This window comes from Erythrolamprus reginae, chromosome 2, assembly GCF_031021105.1.
Source record: "Erythrolamprus reginae isolate rEryReg1 chromosome 2, rEryReg1.hap1, whole genome shotgun sequence".
NCBI classification, from domain to species: Eukaryota; Metazoa; Chordata; class Lepidosauria; order Squamata; family Dipsadidae; genus Erythrolamprus; species Erythrolamprus reginae.
In genome coordinates this window covers 95,119,566-95,145,775 of record NC_091951.1, presented here as the reverse complement: position 1 = coordinate 95,145,775, position 26,210 = coordinate 95,119,566, and the positions used below count along the sequence as shown (strand labels likewise).

The window sequence follows — 26,210 nt, the reverse complement described above, 5'->3', positions numbered from 1 at the left end:
CAAGCGGCTTCCTATCAGAGATCTCCAGGTCAGTATTCCCCCCGCTTTCGTTCCCAAGGTAGGAACTCCAGGGGCAGAGGTTTTCGCTTCCAAAGGGGAGCGTCCTCTAACAGGGCTTCAAAAAAACCTAGATGGTAGTTCTCCCTCGATTCCCATAGGTGGTCGCCTAGCCCATTTCGCCTCTAATTGGCGTCTCACCTCCAAGGACCCCTGGGTCATTGACACTGTTCAAACAGGCCTTCTTTTAGAATTTGTTTCTCCCCCCCCGAAACGTTTTATTTCCTGCCCTTCTCCCAGGTCCTCCTCAGATTGTAACCGTATGGAGGAGGCCATTTCCCACTTATTGTCCATCAGAGCCATTCAACCGGTTCCCCCCGGTCAGAGGGGTCTAGGTTTTTATTCCATCCTATTTATGGTTCCAAAATCCTCCGGAGGTTGGAGAGCTATTTTGGATTTAAAGAAGCTGAACCTATTCATCAAATATAGGAAGTTTAAAATGCACTCCTTATCATCCATTTTGGCCGCCATCCACCCGGGAGATTTCATGGTCTCTTTAGACCTCACTGAGGCCTACCTCCACATTCCTATAGCCAAATGTCACAGAAAATTTTTACGTTTCTCCTTTCAGGGCAGGCATTTCCAGTATAGGGCGATGCCATTTGGCCTTTCCTCGGCCCCTCGGGTCTTTACAAAGCTCTTGGGGTCCCTGGCGGCCTATATCCGGGCGTCTCCCATTCACATTTTATGTTATCTTGATGATATTTTGATTCATGGGAACTCCCTAGAGAAAGTGAAAACAGACCTTTCTGTCACCATGTCAGTTCTTCAGGACCATGGATTTTCCATCAACTTTGACAAAAGTCATCTCCAACCTTCCACATCCATCTTACACCTGGGATCCATTATTAATTCAGAATCCTCCCAGGTCTTTATCTCTCCTGAGAGAAAATTCAGTATAGGGGAGTTAATTTCTTGCATTTTATCTCATCCTTCAGTATCCATAGTAACCCTGTCTTCCCTTTTGGGGAAGATGGTGTCATGCATAGGCATCATTCCCTGGGCTCGCCTTCATGCTAGGGAACTACAGTGGCTCCTATTACCCTTTCAGAGATCGGGGCACAGCAACTCAAGTCGTCGCATTGTCATACCACCAATCGTTCGCAGATCCTTCAAGTGGTGGAAGTCTCCGGCCATGGACAAAGGATCCCCGTTCAGGTGCCCGGATCAATTTGTCATCACCACAGATGCCAGTCTATCGGGATGGGGCGCCCACGCCCAGGGGATGATAGCCCAGGGCACGTGGTCCCCGGAGGAAGCTTCCAAGCCAATCAATTGGCTAGAGTTAAGAGCCGTTTCCTTGGCTCTGAAGCATTTCTCTCCTCGCATTCCCAACCGGCACGTTCTCATTCTCACTGACAACATTGCCACAAAAAGCCATATCTGCAGACAGGGGGGCACGAGATCCAAGGCCCTCATGAGGGAGGCCCTCAAGTTAGGCCTTTGGGCGGAAAAACATCTTCGGTCGCTCCTAGCCGACCACATCTCGGGGAGCCTCAACGTCCAGGCGGATTGGCTATCCCGAGCAACGATAGACCCAGGAGAGTGGAACCTCCATCAAGACCTGTTCCATCAAATCAGCCTCAGATTCGGCCTACCAGTTCTGGATCTCTTCGCGACCAATGCGAACGCCCAACTCCCTCGCTTTTTTTCCAGATTTCCATCCCCGGGAGCGGAAGCAATCAATGCCCTCCGGAGCCCATGGCCTCCAGGCCTACTTTACGCATCCCCTCCAATTCCAATTCTCCCGGACGTGATTCACAAGGTCCTCACCGAGAGGGCCCGAGTAATCTTGATCGCCCCTCATTGGCCCCGCCGGCCCTGGTTCGCGGATCTCCAACAGTTGTCCGTCCAGGACCCTTGGCGACTCCCCGTTTCGGGGGATATGCTGCGGCAGGGGGCCTCATTCCATCCAGACCCGGAGTGGTTCCACCTCACCGCCTGGCTGTTATCAGGAGAGACTTAGAACTGCGTGGCCACGACCCCGATACAGTGGAGGTCATTTTAAAGGCCAGAAGGGGTTCGACCAATCGAATCTACGACCACACGTGGTCCAAGTTTCACCAGTGGTGTCTACAGGAAGGCCTCTCTCCCCTGTGCATCCCCATACACAGAATCATTTCCTTCCTTATGCAAGGTTTCCATCAGGGACTTTCCACCAGCACCCTCCGGCGTCATCTGGCGGCCATTTCCTCTGTCCTAGCGGGGCCCCGCAGACAGCCTCTCCGCTCCTTTCCAGAAGTTCAGGAATTCCTCAAGGGCATAGCCAACCTCAGACCTTCCAAGGTCCACAGGTATCCTTCCTGGGATTTGCCACGGGTTCTCCATTCCCTCACGCAGGCACCATACGAACCCCTAAAATCGGCGTCCCTCAGGTACCTATCCTTTAAGGTAGCATTCCTGGTGGCTATTACCTCTGCCCGACGCATTTCGGAGCTGGCTGCCCTCTCAATCAGGCAGGACCTTTGTCAATTTCATCAGGACAAGGTAGTCTTGCGACTGGACCCCACCTTCTTACCCAAGGTCAGTTCCATGTTCCACAGAACTCAGGATATTGTCCTACCTTCCTTCTGCCTCCAACGAGACCATCCCTTGGCAATTAGATGGCACACCCTGGATCTCATTAGAGCGCTGAGAATCTATATCCAACGCACAGGACCCTTTCGGAGGTCAGAAGCACTTTTTATAGCCTATCACCCCAGAGTCATGGGTGCCAAAGTGTCTTCAACAGTAATAGGCCGTTGGATCAGAGGGACTATATCTAAGGCCTACGAGTCGGCCTCCCTCTCAGTTCCAAGGAACATCACAGCGCATTCCACCAGGAGCGCAGCCACCTCGGCCGCTTGGGCGACTCAAGCCCCGTTGGAGGAGGTCTGCAAAGCAGCCACTTGGGCCTCGCCAAATTCCTTCATCAGGCACTACAAGATTGACTCTTACGCTTCAGCGGACGCTGCCTTCGGCAGAAGGGTACTCCAATCCGTTATCTCACACGATAGCAATCTAATCCCACCCTAGGGACCATCTATTGGGTATGTCCCATGTGACTGCTGGACCCGCTCCTTCAGTACGGAGAATAGGCGTTGATTGCTTACCTGAACGCCTCTTCTCGTACGGTGAGCGGGTACAGCAGTCACTTCCCGCCCTTGTATGTGTCTTCTTTACCTTCCTATAACCTTTCTTCCTCTAACAATGAGAGTTGAACACTACAGAGCTTCACAGCTGAGCCTAGTCTATGGATTCGCGAATTCTGGGGAAGGGGCGGATCCAGCAAGCTTTTTTAACACTAGGCTCAGTTCCACCGGATTGGACATGAGCAACCCATGTGACTGCTGTACCCGCTCACCGTACGAGAAGAGGCGTTCAGGTAAGCAATCAACGCCTATTTCCTCCCTTCCCATCCAAAGCTGAGGGAAAGGTGTTTGTGCTTTGTGTGCCTCGTGATAAAAGAAGCAAAACACAATCACAAAACAACTTTGTCATAATACCCATCCCAGATATTAGGTACATGGCTGTACGATACTATTCCGTTTTTAGGGTATTTGCATAAAGCTGTTTTGCAACTGTTCAAAGCTTCCTTGGTAAGTTCTTGCACAGCTTTAAAAAGAAAAAACCTTGATCAGTGATGGTGAACCTATGGCACGGGTGCCACAGGTGGCACGCGGAGCCATATCTGCTGGCACACGAGCCGTTGCCCTAGCTCAGCTCCAACGTGCACGTGTACGCTGGCCATAGAAACATAGAAGACTGACGGCAGAAAAAGACCTCATGATCCATCTAGTCTGCCCTTATACTGCGGATTTACCAACCACGTCTGCTGGAAGTTTGTTCCAAGGATCTACCACTCTTTCAGTAAAATAATATTTTCTCATGTTGCTTCTGATCTTTCCCCCAAATAACTTCAGATTGTGTCCCCTTGTTCTTGTGTTCACTTTCCTATTAAAAACACTTCCCTCCTGGACCTTGGCTCAAAAATAGGCTCTGGCTTCCAGAAAGGCTCCAGTGGGATGGGGAGGGCATTTTTACCCTCCGCCAGCTCCAGGGAAGCCTTTGGCGCCTGGGGAGGGTGAAACACGAGCCTATTGGGCCCACCAGAAGTTGAGAAACAGGCCGTTTCCTGCCTCCAGAGGACCTGCAGGAGGTGGGGGAAGTTGTTTTCGCCCACCCCAGGCATTGAATTACAGGTGTGAGCACTCATGCATGCACGATAGTGTAAGTGCACACTCTTGGCATCTGAGGAAAAAACGGTTCGCCATCATTGTCCTAGATGTTTGTCCCTGCGCTCCAGCATCCAGGGCTTTCCACGCATTTGAGTCTAAGGGTCGCCGTTCAGTAGCGAGGTGGGCAGGGTTAACGAAAGATCTTCTTTTGAAATCCCGAAGAACATATTCTTCTCCCTCTGCAGAACGGGGAGTGCCATGAGGAGACCATCAAGTTTGGATTGGAATGCATGTATGTGGACAGCTGGGCAAGGAGAAGAACATACAATGCTTTCAAAGAGGCTCTTGGTTCTGGTGTCAGACACCACCTGCAGGTAAGGAGATGTTGAATGTGTGTGGTTTTACCAGGAAGATATTAGTTTGGGCAGCTTTGGGTAATTATGGGATGGCGATCAAGATGGCAAGTATTGATCCATACAATCATCAGGAACTAATCTTGACTCAGTGGTGTTTAATTATTGCTGCTCAGTTTAAATGTGGGTGATGAAACAGGCATAAGGTTTCAACAGTGGACCACCAGAGTGTGACGCAAAACTGATCTTCAGCTCTAGGGCTCTGCTTCTTTCAGCAACCTCTCCCAGTGTATCATCTAATGCAGTGTTTCCCAACCTTGGCAACTTGAAGATATTTGGACTTCAACTCCCAGAATTCCCCAGCCAGCATTCGCTGGCTGGGGAATTCTGGGAGTTGAAGTCCAGATATCTTCAAGTTGCCACGGTTGGGAAACACTGATCTAATGGGCCTTTCCTTTCTCTTTGTACTTCTCACCCCAGAACAATGAGTTGTTACGAGACACATTTGAACTGGGACCGCCACTAGTCCTGGATGCGGCCACTGTTAAAGCGAGTAAGATCTCACGCTTTGAGAAGGTAGGTCATCAACGCTGCTGATATTTCTAGAGGTTTCTCCTTTAGTTTGTTCAGACTCGGTTTCCTCTGATATCAAAAGGGAAGATGTCAGTGTAAAATAAAAGACTTCTCATTTTAAGCAATGTGTCAGCAATGGTTCAGGGTGGGGAATTTGTAGTGGGTGGGACATTCTATTTTTTATTCTATTTTTAAATTTATCTATTCTGATTTTATGTATGGTGGGACTGGTCCCTGGGTGTCACACGACTTTCGTTGCCAATGACAATTCGTTGTTTTTGACAATGACAATAAATTTATTATTATTTAAAAACCAGGTATTGGGGGCAATTGGAGAGAGAACTGCTGTCTTTGTGCCTTATGAATGTTCCAGAAGCTTCTATTCCTCTGGAATCACTTGCTCCTCTTGCCCTTTAGTTAGATTTAGTACGTCTGACTCTTCCCTTGGGCTTTAGGGCAGAGTTTGTCTTTAGGGGACATACCAGTACTTTGATTGGTGTCCTCAGCTGCCATGTAATTTTGAGTGTCCTTGACATGCTTTATGATTGTTTTTAATTTGTTTGTAAGCCCCCGCCACCACCATCCTTAGGATTTATGGTAATCTTACTAGTTGAAGAAATTAATGAAAATGTTTCATCTAAACATCTTTTTGCTGTTCCAGCAAGTCTACTCTGTCCGTACTGTTGCAGAATTTCCTGTTCTTTCTTGGGTTCAGAATTATGTTAATAATGAGGAATGTCCTACAAGATGCAGATGTTCAGTGTCACTACAACAAGAGAAATTACTTTTGGCGTGGTAGACTTAAACCATGATTTGTCACCTCTTGAGTGTTCTTAATCAGCCATAACTCCAGAGAAGGAGTGGCAATTATTGTCCGGAAGAGTCTTTGTCCTTGCAGGATCCCTGCCCCAGAGTTTGTTGTGTGTGAATCTCTCCTCTTGAGGTTGGACTCAGGGGTTCGGTTGGGTTTGTTGTTGATGTACCTGCCTCCTGCTGCATTACAACCCTGCTTGTGCTGCTAGAGGCGGTAGCCGGGTTGGTGGTGGAGTTCCCCAGGCTTATGGTGCTGGGGGACTTCAACTTACCATCACTTGGTGAATCATTGGATGCGGCTCAGGAGTTCATGGCTTCCATGACAACCATGGACCTGTCCCAAGTAGTTCAGGGTCCGACTCATAGGGGAAGGGCACACATTTGACCTAGTGTTCCTCTGGGGGGAGTGGAGATATGATCTGGAATTAAGGGGTATAGATTTATTTATTTATTTATTATTTAGATTTGTATGCCGCCCCTCTCCGAGGACTCGGGGCGGCTCACAGCAGAGAAAAACAAATCATAAATAATCTGAATACATTTAAAACATTTAAGATTTAAAAAGAAACCCCATATAGTACATACACACTCACAAGCATACCATACACAATTTAAACATGCCCAGGGGGAGATGTCTTAGTTCCCCCATGCCTGACGGCAAAGGTGGGTTTTAAGGAGTTCACGGAAGGCAGGTAGAGTAGGGGCAGTTTCTCCCTTGATGTTTCTCCCTTGTCATGATCAGATCATTTCCTGCTGAGGTTAGACTTTAAGGCACTACTCCCCCATCGCAGGGAGCAGGAGCCAATTAAGTGGTACCGCCCCAGACGCCTAATGGACCCTGAAGGGTTCCAAAGGGAGCTTGGGGAAATACCTGACTCCCTTGTCCACAATCTGTCGGAGTCCCCGGCGGCAGCATGGAATAGGGCAACATCTGGGGCACTGGACTGGATTACGCCTTTGCGACCTCTCCATGGCGGTGAATCCAGGAAAGCTCCATGGTTTACCGAAGAGCTCCGGGAGATGAAGCGCCAAAAGAGACGTCAAGAATGACTCTGGAGAAACAAATCTGACCAAACACTGTTAAGAGCCTTTATTAGGATTTATTTATTTAATTAATTCCATTTGTATGCCGCCCCTCTCCAAGGACTCGGGGCGGCTCGCAACATGTACAAAAACAGAACAATAATATGAATCTAATTAATAATGCATTAAAACAATCATTAAATTCTAATTAAAAGAAAATGTATCAAACCAATCATTCAACAATCATACTGAAAACATTAATTGGTCAGGGGGAAGATCTAAAAATCCCAAGCCTGGTGGCAAAGATGAGTTTTTAAACTCTTTCGGAGGGCAAGGAGGGTGGGGGCAGTGCGAATCTCCAGGAGGGAGCTGATTCCAGAGGGCCGGGGCCTCCACAGAGAAGGCTCTTCCCCTAGGTCCCGCCAGCCGACATTGTCTTGTCGACAGAACCCTAAGGAGACCAACTCTGTGGGACCTCACCAGTCACTGGGATTTGTGGCGATTTGGGCAATAAAATGTTCAAAAGCTGTGTGTGTGCGTGTGCACACCCCTGCCCACACCCCATGCATGCGCACACACCTCCACGCTGCTCCCCCATGCATGCGCAAGGCCGTTCTGAACCCTGGTAGGTGAAAAAAATGGCCAAACGGGCAAACTGGAAGTTCTATTGTGCTGTTTTTTGCATTCCGGGAGGGTTCAGGGAAGCTTCCTAAAGCTCCAGAGTGCAAAAAACAACATAACGGCAAAATTAAAGTTCAGAAAACGCACTTCTGGTTTGCGCATTGTGCTGTTCTTTGCACTCCTGGGCAAAATCAGCACAATAGCAAACCAGAAGAACATTTTTCCGAAATTTTGGTTTGTCCGTTGGGATTTTTTTTTTTGGCTTCAGGGAAGCTTCTCTGAAGTGTCTGGAGGGTGAAATGGCCCTTCCCAAGGCCAAAAATCAGCTGGCCAGCGCACGCATGCGTGTTGGAGCTAAAATATGGCAAAGTCTTGCATGCCCTCCAATATGGCTCCGTGTGCCACCTATGGCACGTGTGACATAAGTTCGCCATCATGGCCCCTAGGGCAAGAGTAGGCAAAATTGGCTGTTCTATGACATGTGGACTTCAACTCCCAGGATTCCTGAGCTAGGATGCTTGGCTCAGGAATTCTGGGAGCTGAAGTCCACAAGTCATAGAAGAGCCAATTTTGCCCTAGGGAGTTGGATAGCATAGAAATTGAAGAAATTAACTACAATTAATTAATTGGCACTTTTCCGAGCTAATTTTGACATATGTCTCTTCTCCTTCTGGCTGCCCCAGCACCTGTATAATTCAGCTGCCTTCAAAGCCCGAACGAAAGCAAGGAGCCGTGTTCGAGATAAGCGAGCTGACGTCCTCTGAGAACTTGTTCCCTTCTCCTCTTCCTGCCTTCCATAGAAGCCAATGAACTACGACAGACCTGGACCACTGTGAACAAGTGTGGAGAGATCCTGAGGCAGAAGCCCCCCACATGGCCTCAACCCATTGAAAAATTGGGCTTGGGCCCTGTCCCCCCTCAACAACCCCCACCTTTCTTTGGGGGCTTTTATATATGTACAGAATAATATTTAAATGTCTTGGATGTTTGAATTATGGTGGGATGACAATGGGCAGGCGCCATTTTTATTTTTTTAACCAAAAAATTTAAGCGAGGTTAGGTGGTGGGGAGATATTTCTCTCACCCCTGCTGCTTTTTTTAAGCCAGTAATTTTTTAACCCCTTTCCCCCTATCTCCATTACTGAATGTATTAATCAAAGACTGAAACTTCTCCCTTTGCCTCCTGCAATTGTGAATTTTCCCAGTGAGGACTTTGGTGTAGAAGGTGGTTTTAGGATAAGGTTATCAACAGCAGCATCCAAAATGGAGGCTGCGAAAGGACTGGTTTGAGGATGGGTGCCTTGGGATTTTCCCCTCTGGTGTTTTTGCTGTGAGAAGGATGAAATGTACTTTAGAGATCAGTGTAGATGATTAAAAGTTAGACTTGATAGCAAATGAAGAATTTATACCTCTTCTCTATTAACACAATTGGTTAAACATTGTTGGCCAAATTATTGTATCCTATTTATCATCATTTGTCATTTTCTTTCTGCTCTTTGGGAGTCAGCTTTGCTCCTCACTTTCTTATTTATTTTAATGGGAAACTACTCTAGTTTGATGACAAAAGGAGACGCCAAACAGGTGGGCCTCAGGTGTTTGGGGGGTTTGGTAGGCCTGAGCATTTCTCTCTTGTCCTGACCAGTGTTTCTTAACCTGGGGAATTCTGGGAGTTGAAGTCCACACATTTTCAAATGGCCAAGGTTGAGAAACACTGGTCCAGACAGGAAGAATTGATCCTATTGTGAGGAAATCATCTAGCCTGTGGTCTGGTAAAAAAAAAAAAAAAGCAGCAGGCCTTTGACACCACCGTTGATTTAGTTTTGTTTTTATCATTCATTTTGGAGTGGGAGAGGGAAAAAACCCCATAATGCCATGTCAGTGGTGCTTCACTTTGTAACTACTTCATTTTTGGCTAACTTTTCACTTTGATTTTTGCCAGCCGGCTTTTTGCACATGTAACAACACAATGTTCAAATATTAGGCTAGGAAACCTTTCTGAGTTGGGGGCACACATTTGTAATTTTGAAATGTCCGAAGTACATACTGAGAAAAATGATGACACTAGGACAGTGATGCTAATCTTTTTGCCGTCATGTGCCAAAAGTGGAGACTCATACAATGCATCCCATGCATGTGTGCTTGACCCCTATGTGTGACCCCTGCTTTTGGCACGCGATGGCATGGTGGGCCCATTTCTCACCCTTCCCAGGCTCCAGAGGCTTTCTAGGAGCCTTGGGACAGTGAAAATGGCCTCCCCCCTCCCCGGAGGCCCTCTGGAGGCCAGAAACAGCCCGTTTGCCCAACTTCTGGTGGGACTGCAAGCTCTGTTTTTCACTCTCCCCACAGGCTTGAGAAGCTTTCTAAGAGCCTGGGGAGGGTGAAAATGGCCTCCTCCACATACACACCCCACAGAGACCAGAAACACCTTCCCAGGGCCTCCTCACGAGCCCTTTACTGACCTCAAAATGGCTGCTGGAAACTCCAGGGAAGGAGATGGGGCCAACTGAAAATCATTTGGCTGGCATGCGCATGTGTGTTGGAGCTGATCTAAGACAGTGGTGCCTGTGCCAGCAGATATGGCTCAGCAGGCCACCTGTGGCACATGTGCCATGACAGCACCAGAACATTAGTCTGTCGCCATGACAGCACCAGAACATTAGTCTGTCTACAAAATGGCTACATTAGTTAAGTTGATCAGTCACCTCAACCTATATGCCCAAAGGTGAATCTTATGTTCTCCCCCAACATGTTCTCTGACATCCCAGTGGGTCATTGTGCAGTTCAAAAGTTATCTTCTAAATAAATATGGTGCTAGAACTTTGTTCTACGGCATCTGCTTTCTATTTCATTTTTTTAATATGCTTTTAAATCACATAAAATGGAAATGGAAATTGTATGGGTGCTGAGGCATATTTATACTCCCATGCACACAGTTCTTTATCCCGGATCATTTCCAGTTTGGTACCCTATCCCGGTCAAAATCATTGTGTCTAAGGCAAAGTTGTTTTACTAGAGATGCACTAACATACCTTAATTTTAGAAACACTGCGGTTGCACAGAGCATGCACATATATTCAGTGTGCTAAACCTCCGTGCTTCTCAGAAAACCTCATTGAAAGGAACACAAATGTAGCGCTTATGTAAATGGTTAATAAGATTCTTTTTTTCAGAAAATCTATTTGGATTTTTCTCTAATATGCTGCCTCCCTGGCCTGTTTTTCTCAGAAGAATAATCTGTGTTGATCTCCTGGACTTTAGACTATGCTTAGCAATTAGATATAGGAATAAATTGTTTTGTTTTTTTCAGGAGGATGATACTCAGAAAAATGCCTGTATATTCTCAATGTCTCCTCGATAAATACCAACTTTTATTTATTAGAAATGTATCCCTCCTTTATTAAAGTAACTCAAGGCAGCAAACATACCTCATACTCCTGATTTCCCCACAACAGGAATCCTGTGAGGTGAGTTGGACTGAGGGGGTGGGAGAGATTGATTTTGAAACAATAACAACAATTTAGTCGTAGATAGCCTCAAAAGGAAAAAAAATCTCAAGGCAAAGACTCCCCTGAGCCATTTCATAGTTATCCCCATGTAATTTTTCCAACATCATGCAAGTGCTTTATGACAGCTTTCTGTATCTTGCCTTTTCCCTGCCTTAAATACAGCCCTGGGATTTCCTGATGGCATCCCATCCAGATTACCAAGATGTAGCCTTTCAAGTTCTGCCAAGGTCATCAAAGTGTTAGCAAGTACCCTCCTGTTAACTTGATCTCATTCACAATGGCTGCTATCCTCTATTTTACAACAAGAGTAGAGGGTATCCTCTTTCAAATGTACATGCAGCTCTTTGCTGGCTTTGCATTTGCTTCTAACCAGTTGCATATTCTTACGTCACAATGCATTTTTAATGGTGATTGCAGAAAGAGAGATCTCCCACACAATTTCCTTACCCTAACTTGAAGACACTTGATTGCCGTTTGCTGACAACATGACTCCACTGTGGAGTCTCCATCTACTGTTGAAGCAGGTTGAAGTCAGTCCAAGGTGTTTCCAAATAAAGGGGCAATTTTCCAATGAGATCTGCCATGGAGCCATTCTAGGTCAGGGGGAAAAGTCAACAAAGGTTGGAAATCAGCCTTGGAACCATTCTAGGTCACATGGCAGAAGAGTCAACAAGTTGGAGATCCATTGCAACACATGTTCACACACAGCGACCTCAAGCTCCTAGTATTAGTGTGTGATGCTTGCAACAATGTGTGCATGGATGTCTGTGCAAAGTGTAGTGCAAGGGGCAAAATTTGCCTACATCCACGTAGAGCTGTTAAACATTGGGCTCACAAGTCAATCTGGAATGACGAGCAAATTTCAGCAATCCCACAACATACTGAACTGCATGGTGAGGCATTTAGGATCTCCATGGATTGTTATCCGATCAGGGAGGTGCCGACAAAAGCAAAAGGAGTTGAAACAAAAGTAAGTCTGTAGAGTTTGCCTACAAGGGGAATAGGTTGACAGACACCATGGCTACAGCTTTACCTTCTATAGTGAGCCATCTGTAGAAACCCAGAAACTATGTCAGGATGCTTTTCATAGACTATAGTTACATAGAAACAGAAGACTGACGGCAGAAAAAGACCTCATGGTCCATCCAGTCTGCTCTTATACTATTTCCTGTATTTTATCTTAGGATGGATATATGTTTATCCCAGGCATGTTTAAATTCAGTTACTGTGGATTTACCAACCACGTCTGCTGGAAGTTTGTTCCAAGGATCTACTACTCTTTCAGTAAAATAATATTTTCTCACATTACTTTTAATCTTTCCTCCTACTAACCTCAGATTGTGCCCCCTTGTTCTTGTGTTCACTTTCCTATTAAAAACACTTCCCTCCTGAACCTTATTTAACCCTTTAACATATTTAAATGTTTCTATCATGTCCCCCCTTTTCCTTCTGTCCTCCAGACTATACAGATTGAGTTCATTAAGTCTTTCCTGATACGTTTTATGCTTAAGACCTTCCAGGATGCTTTTGAAAGACTATAGTTCAGCCTTCAATACCATTCTACTGAGCGCCCTTTTCAAAAAGCTGGCTGACTTGGATTCTTCTTCCATCTGTGACTGCATCAAAGACTTTCTGAGGGACTAGTCACAGTGAGGGCTGGGCCTGTCATATTCACTCTCCCTGAACACGGCTGTATGCTCTGTCTCTATTCACTGTACATGCATGATTGCGTATTGCCTGTCCCATCCACTGTGATCATTAAGTTCGCAGATGATACCACTGTACTGGCGCTTATTACAGGTAGAGATGAAAGTACAAACTGGTGCTTGGGGGGGAAAACCTTGCACCTGATCATCAGCAAGACAAAGGAGATGGTGTTAGTCTTTCAGAAGAAGAGAGAGGAACCTGCCCTACTTTACATCAAGAGGGGCTGTGTGGAGAAAGTTTCCTCATTTAAACAATGGGAGTCTACCTCAGGAAAGATTTCACCTGGAAAATTGATACGATCCAGGTGGCCAGAAAGGCCCAACAGAGACTCTACTTCCTCAGGGTCTTGAGAAAAAAAGTGGAACAACAAATGACGTCCTTTTATCAGTCCACAACAGAAAGTGTCCTCACCCATTGCATTACTGAGGACTAGTGTCAAGCCGCTGTGGTATGCCGGCTTGACATGGATAGAAAGACATTACAAAGGATGGTTAGCCTAGCACAAAACATTGTGGGCTGTCCCCTGAGACCCCTAGATGACATTGCTAGGGCTCGCTGCCTTAGAAGAGTAAGGAAAATCCTCAGGGATGATTCACACGCTGATCAGCTCTTCTTTACCCTCCCACTATCGGGAAGGAGTTATAGAACCATAGCCAGCCACACAAACAGGCTAAAGCAGTGTTTCCCAACCTTGGCAACTTGAAGATATCTGGACTTCAACTCCCAGAATTCCCCAGCCAGCGAATGCTGGCTGGGGAATTCTGGGAGTTGAAGTCCAGATATCTTCAAGTTGCCAAGGTTGGGAAACACTGGGCTAAAGGACAGTTTTTATCCATGGGCTGTCAGACTTCTGAATTGAAAATAACTACAACAACATAGTACAATTGACTTGTGGGCCTGGCGTAATGTGCAATAAGCTCACATGGAGCAGTAGGATTTTGTGTGTGTTAGTAGGATTCACTGGGTCAGGAATTTTTATTTTTAATTTTTATCTTTGTGAGTTGTATTGGGTTGGGGAGGTGCATGAAGGGAGGCTCAGCCAATCTCATGGGACACATGTTATCCTCTGACAATAAAGATTTGAATTTGTGTGGCTGCTGGGTCTTGTGTCTCTGTGACCTTTTCTAATTTTGACTGTCGAGAGACTGGACATCTCTTGCATAATTTTTTTTTCTTAATTTGAGGAGGAAATCATTGAATAAAGGGAAAAAAATTCTGCAGAAAGCAGAACTTTCTTTTAAGAAGAAAGCAGAACTACTATGGGTTTTTAGGGTTGCTATTTTAATATGTCTAGTGGATTTTAGATTTTTTAATTGGTCCATTTTAGCTTCGATTTCTACCATGCTATGTTTTTGTGTTTATTTCTATGTTGTAAGCTACCCTGAGTCGTTGGAGAAGGGCAGCCTAGAAATAGAGATAATAAATAAATAAATGTATTTATTTTTTATTTATTTATTAGATTTGTATGCCGCCCCTCTCCAAAGACTCGGGGCGGCTCACAACAGTAATAAAAACAATATAGTAGTGGAACAAATCTAATATTAAAAAAACATATATAACCTTATCATTATTTAAAAAACCAAACAGCACATTCATACCAAACAAAAAAAAGTATTTAAAAAAGCCTGGGAGAAAGGTGCCTCAACTCCCCCATGCCTGGCGGCATAAGTGAGTTTTGAGTAGTTTACTAAAGACAGGGAGGGCGGGGGCAGTTCTAATCTCCGAGGGGAGTTGATTCCAGAGGGCCGGGGCCGCCACAGAGAAGGCTCTTCCCCTGGGACCCGTCAAACAACATTGTTTAGTCGACAGGACCCGGAGAAGGCCAACTCTGTGGGACCTTATCACTTGCTGAGATTCTTGCGGTAGCAGGCGGTTCTGGAGGTACTCTGGTCCAATGCCATGTAGGGCTTTAAAGGTCATGACCAACATTTATAATTGTGACCGGAAACTGATCGGCAGGCAATAAATTTTCCCACGGGCATTTTTCTAACACAGGGGTGGACAATTAATTTTGCCATAGGGCCGCATGAGAAATTGGGATGGTTTTAGAGGGCCAGACTAATATAATTAATTCGGTTCTACCCAATACTGTATATTATTGGGTAGAACTGAGTTAATTATATTATTATTATAAATTATAATTATATTCTATATTCTATATATAATTATATATTATATATTATATCTTGTACACACGGTTCTTATCTAGAAAAGTTGGACCGACCTCCGCGGGCCGGTCAGAGACAGCAGGTGGGCTGCATCCGGCCCTCGGGCTGCATCTTGCCCAGGTCTGTTCTAACAGGTATTCTATTTTAACCCTGCTGTTCTGTTCGGGTCGTATGTGACCCGAAACCAAGTTTGAGTCCCTGTAAAACATTTTCCCTGCATATCTGAAACTTGAAATTCCATGAGTTTTCATCATTTCAGGGGTTCTCTCTATGAGAATTTTTTTTGGGGGGTGGGGGGTTTCTTTCTTGCTGAAAAAAAAAACCTCCCTAATGTTATGTTCCCGGGTCTATTTGACCCGGACTGCAAATTGATCATTTTAGGTACTTATATTTGGTCTTTTTGAAAGCTTTTTTCACCTGGAAACAGGTTTGAACATTTCTGCACACAATGATATGAAAATTGAAATGAAAAAAGTAAATCTTATTGGTTTATTTCGTGGATATAATGCATGCCCCCCCCCCGTTTTTGTGAATTTTTGTCAATTTTTCCAGTTCAATTTTTTCAATTTTTCCAGTTCAATTTTCATATCATTATGTTCAGAAATGTTCAAGCTACCAATCCCACACCAACTTTAGTAAAATAGAATGGATTTTGCTAGCAAAACTATCCATAAAGTGAAGACTATTTCAAAAAAACGGAGGGGCATGCATTTCATCAACAAAATAAACCAATATGCATCAATTTTTCCAGTTCAATTTTCATATCATTATGTTCAGAAATGTTCAAGCTACCAATCCCACACCAACTTTAATAAAATAGAATGGATTTTGCTAGCAAAACTATCCATAAATTGAAAAAATTCACAAAAACGGGGGGGCATGCAATATATCCACAAAATAAACCAATAAGATTTACTTTTTTCATTTCAATTTTCATATCATTGTGTGCAGAAATGTTCAGACTACTTTCCAAGTGAAAAAAGTTTTCAAATTGACCAAACATAAGCACTTCAAATGAAGAGTTTTTGGTCCGGGTCGTATGTGACCCGAACATAACATTAGGAAGTTTTTTCGAACAGAACAGCAGGGTTAAAACAAGTTTTAAGTTTAGTGGTAGGAAATTGTACCTCCCTATGAATATGTACATATTCATAATCTTTGTTTGAGCTACAGGATTATCCCTATCCCTGTCTTAACTTGTGGAAAGCCAGGTAGGAAATAGCTTTGCTTGTAGGGCTGACATCTGTTATACTTAATGTTTTCAGGGTTGTTAGCAAATGCTTTTTTCTTCTTTTTATTAACCCAAGATAATAACTGGATTCTGTGCCCAAGTCTTGTTCTGTACAGTATATACTTTTATATAGATGGAACTCCTTTTTCAGCAAAACCTGAAGATCAAAGAAGCTTTTAAATTATAATCTTCAAACACATCCCTATGTGCAACATTTTTTTTATTTTTAGAAAAATACATATCAAATAGAGCAGTGCATTTTGAAAAATGCTCATAGCAGCTCTTAAAATACTGCAATCAATGGGAAACAAAGCATATGTTTATGCCGCTGGAGGCCTGGTCAGGTACCTGCCCCACAGTGACCTCCCTGGACAATCTCAAGAGGGCCTGTATTTGTCCTACAAATTGCGGCAACTCAAAGACCCTTCAGTACTTCTGTGGGACTGCTTCTGGCTTTATAGAGATCAGATCATCCAAGCCACCCTTCTTCTTTTCCTTAAAACTGGCAAAGCAATGAGTTGGCTTCCACTCTTCTGCTCTGGAACTAAGGATGGAAGTCTGGCTCAGGTCAGGTCAGGACCTCCACCTCACTGGCATTTAACTGTCTCCATATCTGTAAGCTCACCGCCCTCATTTGCCGGATGGCCTCCTCTTGAGACTCCAGCCACTGGGCAAGATTACGGAGAGACTCACGCTGTAAGACTGTAAAAAGAAAGAGAAATCACACGACTAATATAGGATGCTTATAGGGCTTCACTTTCTGCACCATTTTAACATGAATACATGTCACTCCGATATATCCAAACCTCTCAATCTTTACATTTAAATCCCTATCCCATTTGCAAATTTTGGATCAAAACTCCCATGTCTCTGAACCAATAAAGCCGGTCAGCAGAGATAACAAGTTGAAGTCCAAACCCATCTTACATCTTGGTGAGGAAGATAGCATAGACTCGACTAGGTGTATGAAGCAAATGCCTTCCCATGGCAGCAAATGGGATGGGAGACTGAAGAAGACTTGGTCTTATTGAGAAGGCAGTGGTCACTATAGAGCAGCCAGCCATTTCTAATGTCAAAATGTCACTGTTTGACTGGGGTTGAGAGGAATTGGGGTCATCCTAAATGCAAGGAAGCTGATTGATTCAACTTTAAGGTATTTAATGTTCTGGGAAGAAATATTCCACTTTCCCTCATGGTTCACGTTTTGACTAGGTATAGTGCTCTCTCTCCAGTATGGTTTCTTGAATAAACCCCAGGAGGTTGGATTGGCAGGAAAAAGCTTTAAACTATGGTTTGGACATCACAATGGCTATATTAATATGCTAAAGTAAACTTGCGACTGGTTATTAGAATCTACACAAAAAAATTGTAATCCTCCCTCCCAGCAGTGGGCTGCTCCCGGTTCGAACCAGTAGTGCTGGCAGCAGGAGGCTTCGCCCGTCCACCCAGGACGCTTCTCATGTACACAAGCTGGTGAACTGCTTTAAATGTTATGCAGATACATTCTTATTTAAGCCAGCATTCTAAAAGCCTTCCTGAATTGGTGTAACCCTAATGGCTGACCCAGATAGGAGAACCTAGAATTCTGATGTTTGTTATTTTATTTATTTCTTTCCTGGTGGTAGGAGGAGGATTACAAAAGCTCGTAACCCTATTATATTTGCAAAGAAGGCATCTGGCTAAGTTTCAAAACGAGCTTCCATGTTTATGTTTACAGTGGGAAGAGTGTTCCATGTGATTTATGTAACACATGAGCCAAAGTATACCTCTGTAGATACCAAATTATTTCACAACAATGTAAATTCAAATACAATGGTACCTCACCATACAAACTTAATTGGTTCCAGGAGGAGGTTCGTAAGGTGAAAAGTTTGTAAGATGAAACAATGTTTCCCATAGGAATCAATGTAAAAGCAAATAATGTGTGCAAATCCTTCCGGAAAATCCCAAACTTTAGAAGGGAGGTGAACAGAGGGCAGGGAGGAGCAGCTAAAGGGGGCGGGTGGAAGAAGCAAGGCTAGGCTAAAGGGTGAGTGGGAAGGAAGAAAGACAAGGGGGGCGCCCCTCCCTTTTCTTTCTTCAAAAGACACCGTTTCAGTGCCTTTGCAAGCATGCAAAATCTTTACTCCTCCAAGCTGCCCCTCCCTTTTCTTTCTTAAAAAGACACCATTTCAGTGCCTTTGCAAGCATGCAAAATCTTTACTCCTCCAAGCCGCCCCTCCCTTTTCTTTCTTCAAAAAAGGGGAAAAAAAGAAACCATCCCAGCAGCAGCTGCTTGGGTTCGTAAGGTGAAAATAGTTCAGAAGAAGAGGCAAAAAAATCTTAAACACCGGGTTCGTATCTTGAAAAGTTTGTTAGAAGAGGCGTTCGTAAGATGAGGTACTACTGTACATCCTCAAATATTGGATATGAAAAAAATAAATGTTACATCAGCTGCTACATTTTGAAAATAGAAAAGAGAAGCAGAGTGATTAGAAGAAGTGGGTATTCAAAAACCTATGTTTGTCCTCTTAACTTATTAAGAAGAACCTTTGTGGCATATAATGAATTCCCATCAAAACTTCAAAAGGAATACTCAATTAAAATGCTTTCTTCCCTACGGCGATTACAAAGTAAATACTATCTTGAGCTTTTCATTATCTCCTTAGTTATGTGTAGCCCACGTAACTCCATACTTACCACTCAGGTAGACAGCCAGTGTTGCTAAGCCAAGACTGGTCACAACAAGGACTCCGAGGAGAGCAAAGAAGGCAGTGGGGCAGCAAGCAGGCCTGAAGCAAGGGCAGCAGGTGAAAGTTGAGAGAAGGTGGAAATTCTGGGCTGGGGAAAAGGCTGAGTTATCTTCATTTGGGAAAGATAAATGCTTGAAGGAAGCCTTATGTGGAGGCCCTGGAGTTGTGGACCGTGGCTGTCTATTTCCTGCAGAAGAAAGAGGGTGTGTAATGTATGGAAGTGGAAGAAAAACTATAATAAGATTTTTGGTCAGGGGATTATCCCAGGGCTCTTTAGCCATCTGCTTTAGTCAACACAAACTTGCCAGAAACTAGTATTCCTTGTGAAGGTCAAAGATCATATGGATTGGCATGCCCAGATATGTCAGAAACTGCATGTGGAATATTTATTAATTCCCATTATACTGTTAGCATAAGTTAGCATGTGTTTTGCTCAGGCTTTGCAGTTACAGATTTCTGGTAAGCCTAGATGGTTCAGGGAAAGTTCATGTTCTCAGAAACAGACAGTTTTGAATGAAATCATGAGAAAAGATGGGGAGTTCTGGCTGGCACCATTAAGCACATTATTTTACCTAGCTTCTCACAGGCTTTCTGTAAATATCTATCATATACCTGCAGCCTTATCTATGATGTTGGCAGGCTCATGAATTACAACATCATTTAGAACTGCGCATGTCTATTAGCTGCGTTGGGTCATAGAGAACAGATTATTATAAAAGGCGCTTTGTAAATAAGTTAGGTTTAATAAGTTAGTATACATATACATTTAGGATAGGTTTAGGCATAGTCAGGATTAGTTAGGATAAGTTGACTCTTTTGCTTCTTTTGTTTCTTTTGGCTTCATGGCCTTTTTCTACTAATAAAAGTAAGACCTTTGGCTTTTTTCATCCTGCGATGCTCTTTGTTTATTTCTGAATCTACGGCAATTCAATAAGAAACAGTTCAAACCAGCTGTGAAATCTATTTACTGTTGTGGCCTATCCGCATCCTGCACAGCTGCTCATGGATTCGGAGGACTGAGAGATGGGTGTGGGTTGGTATCCTAAGGCCAGTGTACTTGGCACCCGAATCTGATAGCGAGGAGGTCGGAGAGGATGTAGGGTCAGAGGCTGAAAGCCAACCAGGGCCTGTTGCACCTCCAGAGGTGCCCGTGAGTGGTTCTGGAGACAAGCAAGAGCCTCTTCTTGATGCCAGAGTATGCAGAAGTGTCAGAAGGCATGAGTGGCTGAGCAGGAGGAGGTCCTTGTGTGAATAGATCTCTAGAACACTTGGCCACGCCTTTTGGCTATTTAAGGGTGAGCCTCATGACAAGCCAGTGCAGAAGTCAACTTTCAACTGTGATAGACGGCTGATCGAATCGAGCTTCTGGACTAATCATGTTTAATTACAAATTGAGAAGTGGAATATCTGTTTCTGGGCTTTCTGCCAATTCGGAGTGAGTCATGGTAATGAGAGATTGCAGATCAAAGAGACATATTAGGGAGTGATTTATAGTTTGAGACTCTAATGAACAGCTCAGACTGAAACAGACTTATTTCTTGCTTTCTGATGCATTTTCAAAACATTTAAACCTCCTTGCTATTAAACTCTTAGAATTGCATGCTTAAATCTTGTCAAATTCATGTGTGGACCTATTTCTTGGGAGGCTCATCATTAGGATAGAACACTTACCTTCCTTATCGGTTCAGAAGTGTGTGCTTTTTCACCCTCTGCACATGCACAGAGGGTTAAAAAAAGAAAATGGTAACATCCAGGCGGTGGGACAGGGGCTTGTGCGCCCACCACTGTTGGTTCTCTGAACCCCCAGCAGCTGCCCCTGCCGGTAACACAAACTGGGCCGAACATGTTGCATTTCACCTCTGGTTCAAACAATCAAAGGCAAAAGATAACCTCAAATCTTCTTGAAAACATTCATTCCTTTACTTGATACCTTCGGAATCCTTGATGTCCTCACCACTTCTGATGGAGGCATAGTGCAGATCACTAATAGATTCCACCGTGTGCAAATTGATGTCTTCCATCTCATTATGGTCAACAATCTCCCTATCAGAGGAAGCAGACTTCTTCATCCTGGTATCTGCACAGAAAAGGAAAGGACATTTGGCAGGTGAGTGGCAAACATTCTTCCAGAACTGACTGAAAATTCGGTCTCCTTGTGCTCTGAAGTCCGATATTTGGATATGGAATGGAATGGGATGGAATGGAATACAATAGGACAAAACAGGACAGGACAGAATAGAATTCTTTATTGGCCAAGTGTGATTGGATACACAAGGGATTTGCCTTTGATGCATGTGCTCTCAGTGTACATAAAAGAAAAGATACATTTGTCAAGAATCATGAGGCACAACACTCAATGATTATCATGGGGTACAAATAAGCAATCAGGAAACAATATTAATATAAATTGTAAGGATACAAGTAGCAAGTTACAATAATACAGTCATAAGTGGGAGGAGATTTATGATGGGAACAATAATTTTCTATCCTGGGTGGGGGAAAGGTTGTTGCCCTTTTTAAAACAGGGACATGTCCTTTTTTAATTTTCCTATTTGCTTCCTGCAGCTTTTAACCAATTGAGAGGTCGAAAACCACCGAATTCACCCATTTATTCAATTATGAGTAATGTTTCTAAAATCATTTCACCTTTAGATAAAAGGAAATGTAACTTGGCAAATTACATTTTAAATGTAACTTGGCAAATTACATACATCCAAATTGGATAATACTTGGAATCAAGTATTATCGAGCCAACTGCCAGCATATGAAGGATCATCTTGCTGTAACCTGCAACACCACAAAGCAAATGCAGTAATACAATTTTATTTAAATTGAAACTATGTGCCTCTGTGTGGAATGACCTTAACTGGCCAATGGCCCTAAATTCCGCATTCCTATAAACATTTCAATCCTGCCCCCTTCTATTGATGTTAGCACCTATCTGTCGTAATCCGTATCCTTTACTGTACCCTACCCAGTGTGCTGTCGAGTCTCACACCAGGAAAAGAGCAACAATCTGGTTCCTGTTATCAGAGTCATCAGGATAGTATTTGCCTATTATGTTACCCTGTGGAGCCTCTTGGTACAGGCAAAGAATGAATGCAATTTTATTGGACCAAATACTCTGTGCAATGGGGCGGGGTGAAGAGTACAGTGGATTTGGCTCCGAAGGCAGACAGCCAGACAGCTAGTGACTTAAATCCTCATCTTTTCGTTGCCACATTATTGTTAGCACTGACAGCCAGTGATGACAGTATCTCCCCTTTCCTCTCCCCACAACAGCCCCCCCCCCCCCTGGAGAGAGTTGGAGAAAGGCTGTCAGTCTGTAAAACTGTTGACAGAGATGCAACTGGATGCTCTAGCTGAACTTCCGTTTTTCTCTCCTTAACACAATTCTTTCACTCCAACCCATCAGGTAGTGGTTGTTGTCACAACAATAGATTTCACGTAGGGTTGTCAGAATGAAAGCTTTGCCTGCTGAACCTCTGCCAGGGAGATAGTTGTTAATGGAGCAAATTGCTACCCAGCTGGCAGCTGATCCCTGGGCGGGATAAGTTTCCTGGCAGCTAGCTCTTGGTTCTCAAATTGGTGTCATGTTTTTCAAGGGCACAATGGACACACAGCTTTGACTGCTGCGAATCAGGTAACATTGTTCCTCCGATCTTTGGTGCTTTCTCTTCCCAAAAATCTAAGCAAATTAATGACTGGTACTCATTTATAACCTTATCCAACATTAGCCTTATGTGGGGCTAATAATTGTTTAAAGGCATACAAATTGATGAATATGACCACAACCTGATGAAGTGAATTTCATAGTTGAATTGTATGCTACAGAAAGCATTTTCTCAACATATCCAAACTTTATGAACTGCTCCACATGATGATGTAGCCTAATTAATATTTTATTTTTTTTATTTTTTTATTTTATTTTTTTTGTCCAATACACAATGAAGGTTAAAGAGAATAAACATGTAGTAATATATATCAAAGAAAGGATGGAAGAAAAGATATAAGAATAAAATATGTCAATGAAGAATAGAGGAAAAGATATATGAATGGAAGAAAAGATATAGGAGATATAGGAGAGACAATTGGACAGGGGACGGAAAGCACAGTAGTGCACTTCTGTACGCCCCTTACTGACCTCTTAGGAACCTGGAGAGGTCAATCATGGATAGTCTAAGGGGAAAATGTTGGGGGTTAGGGGTTGACACTACAGAGTCCGGTAATGGGTTCCGCGCTTCGACAACTCAATTGCTAAAGACATATTTTTTACAGTCAAGTTTGGAGTGGTTAATATTAAGTTTGAATCTGTTGCGTGCTCTTGTGTTGTTGTGGTTGACGCTGAAGTAGTCATTGACAGGCAGGACATTGCAGCATATGATCTTGTGGGCAATGCTTAGATCATGTTTAAGGCATCGTAATATCTAAGCTTTCTAGACCCAGGATTGTAAGTCCAGTTTCATATGTGTTAGTGCTTACCAAAATGATAAAGGGTAACTCGCAAACCATTTACTCAATTGTTAATTTTTCCTCACAATCCTGTAACAGTTCTAAAACTGTTATTTTTCTCCTATAATTAATTTTTAAGACACATTGTTATTATAATGAGAGCGTTTCCTGCTGTATCTTACTTCGGAATCTTTTCAATTATTCATGTTTACCTGACAGCTTGGCACTTATTGTATGTAGTTTGTCACTTTTGCTGCATGTCTTTATTGTCATTGTTCTAATATTAAGATAGTCCTGTAGAGTCCTGTAACTCTCTTTCATCATCTAAGACTCATTTAAAAATTCATTTTCTGTTCCCTCTTTTAAATTCCAACTTAAGCTACTTACACCTTGCCAAGTTAAGTTTGTGTAGAGCTGTGCTAATATTCAAGGGGTGCTTTCAAAAAAGATGGCTTTACTTTGTAACCAAACAGCACAAAGCATAATTTTTCCATCCATCCTTTAGGCCCAAGGGGTAGGAAGGGACCCCTGCCTTCTAAGTTGTTCTTTAAGGTGCATTATGCTGATATGTGATATTTGGCAACAAGAAAGAAAACTGTTTAGTAAGTTCATTACATTTTTTAAACTGTTGTTTTTAATGTACAGGCAACATAAAAAGAATATATGTTGGACTGGATTGTTGGATTCCTTCTGGCATTTAGGTGGTTCCTAGGATGCTAGCCTAAATCCAGGAAGGCATATTTTACAATTTTATGAAAAATTTAAAAATATGCTAATTCACCTGAGTCACAAATTGAATTAAATAGTGGCACAAAAAGTGGGCAAAATCCCAGGTGGGCTGTGAATTTTTATGTGATTTATTTATGTATTTATTTCAATGGGGACACATCTGTTTTGGGCACAGAGTATCAGAATCATAAGAAATTATGCCGTTGGTTTTCAGTTATCCTGGATAAATGGGTGGGAGGCCCTGGGACTGGAAATGGCCCCCCACCCCAACTAAAAATAACAATGACATGATAAAAGCCAGCCTCATTTTACCTTTGTGCCATTCAACACCTAATTTATTGCATGGTAGGCAAAAGCTCTAATGGCAAGGAAAAATAATGTAAAAAGGATTAGTCTTTCTCATGACTGTACTGAGTTTTTGGAAGCAAGTGGTGGTGGTGGTATTTTTAAACCATGCTAAACTCCCCCCCACTCCTTTTGTTTTTTGTTTTGGACTTACACTATCTATCTAGCTGTAGTTCAGCAGTTCAAATCTTAACACCAGCTCAAGGTTGACTCAGCCTTCCATCCTTCCAAGATGGGTAAAATGAGGACCCAGATTGTTGGGGACAATAGTCTGATTCTGTAAACCGCTTAGAGAGGGCTGTAAAAACACTGTGAAGCGGTATATAAGTCTAAATGCCATTGCTATTGCTATCTATGTACCTTCTATTTCAGAAGGGGTAAATGCTAGCACTGACCTTTGTCAATGACAACTGAAAGGATTTCTGGAGAGCCATAAAGAAAAGAATCCCTTGCCTGCCACTATTCTATAGAAATTTGCAGTAATGCAGGATCTATAATGGAACAGAACCATATCAAACATAACAATATAACAAAAAAGGGTATCAGGATTCTCAATCACCTGCTGCTATTCCATAGAAATTTATACCATAATAATGCATTATGTATAACTGAGCTGGAGAAACAACAAACAAATATTTGATAAATAACTGCCCATGCAATATAACAATTATCTTTTTGCATAGTAATAGCAACACATTTATCTGAACAAAGTTCTATAAATCAGTTCAAGGTCTTTTTCCTTCACATATTTATCTGCATACCATAAGTTTCTTTGCCATTGACAATAAAAATGGGATGTTTGACCATTATATTTTGAGGGAAAATATTAGAAACGACTCCCTAGAACATTTTTTCTCCCTTCCCAGGACAACAGGTAAGTAGCCTTTCTCTTCCAGCTATACAGCTGCACACAGCTAGGAACTAGAAGGTTTAAAGGTCATCCCTTTGGCATGATAAATATACCGTATGTGCTCTACAAAAGGGACCTCACACAGACCATACCTTCTCCAATTTCACTGGACATCCTATATAGACCAACTTCTTTCTCCACGGTGTCCTGGAGGTAGCTCAAAGTGGGGGCAAGTTTTCAGAAGCCGCTATGCGAGGCCTATCAGGTCCTCTGGGAACAGATAGGGAAGTAAACATAGGCTTCTGCCTGTCGGGTCAGCTGTTTGGGCTTAAAATAGGAATAAGAGAGCCCAGGGAGGAGCTATTGATAGAGTCAGAAAAGAAATGGAGGGTGGAGAGACCATGAACTATATAAGACTACGGCAAATAGTGGAAAGATGATTGAAAAGAGAAGGAGAATAAAAGAGGAAGAAAAAAAAGAATTGCAGGTGTGAGAGACAATTCCCTATGGGTAGAAAATGCTAGATGGAAAGAGAAAATGAGAAGACATCAGAACACTTAGGTTAGAGCAGAGCTTTTCAATTATTTTGTGTTACGCCCCCTCTAGGACTGTTCTGTCAGGCTCTCTGGTAGAATCCTCCCAAAAATGCACAGATACAATTTCAGACACACACACGTTTGAAAATTCAAAACAATGTTCTTTATAATGAAAATTCACTTAAACCAAGCCCTCTTTTGGTATAGCAAAGAGCACTCGTCTCCAAACAAACTGGTAATTTGTACAAGTCCCTTATCAGTTCTGTGATACTTAGCTTGCAGCTGTGACGCAATTCACAGTCCTTCTTCTTTCACAAAGTGAAACACACTTTGCTCTGGTTTAGTTTCAAAGTGGGG

General features: G+C 43.2%; 2 protein-coding genes across 3 annotated transcripts in view; one reads left to right on the top strand and one right to left on the bottom strand.

The window, feature by feature from the left end:
• The window catches only part of IFRD2 (interferon related developmental regulator 2), a 48,343-nt gene extending 37,903 nt beyond the window's left edge, over positions 1 to 10,440 (top strand). For both annotated transcript variants that reach the window (XM_070738762.1, XM_070738763.1), the window contains exons 10-12: positions 4,460 to 4,588; positions 5,048 to 5,143; positions 8,281 to 10,440. In XM_070738762.1, the coding sequence (XP_070594863.1) occupies positions 4,460 to 4,588; positions 5,048 to 5,143; positions 8,281 to 8,361 (306 nt within the window). In that variant the 3' untranslated portion in view covers positions 8,362 to 10,440. The remainder of the gene's footprint in view (positions 1 to 4,459; positions 4,589 to 5,047; positions 5,144 to 8,280) is intronic.
• A 6,013-nt stretch (positions 10,441 to 16,453) lies between these two features.
• Positions 16,454 to 25,491, bottom strand: LSMEM2 (leucine rich single-pass membrane protein 2). The gene is made up of 4 exons (XM_070735807.1): positions 25,470 to 25,491; positions 20,872 to 21,018; positions 18,889 to 19,128; positions 16,454 to 16,911 (listed from the first exon to the last, which is right to left on the bottom strand). The coding sequence occupies exons 1-4, from the start codon at positions 25,489 to 25,491 to the stop codon at positions 16,778 to 16,780; spliced, it is 543 nt and encodes a 180-aa protein (XP_070591908.1). The 3' UTR covers positions 16,454 to 16,777.
• Between the last annotated feature and the right edge of the window lie 719 nt (positions 25,492 to 26,210).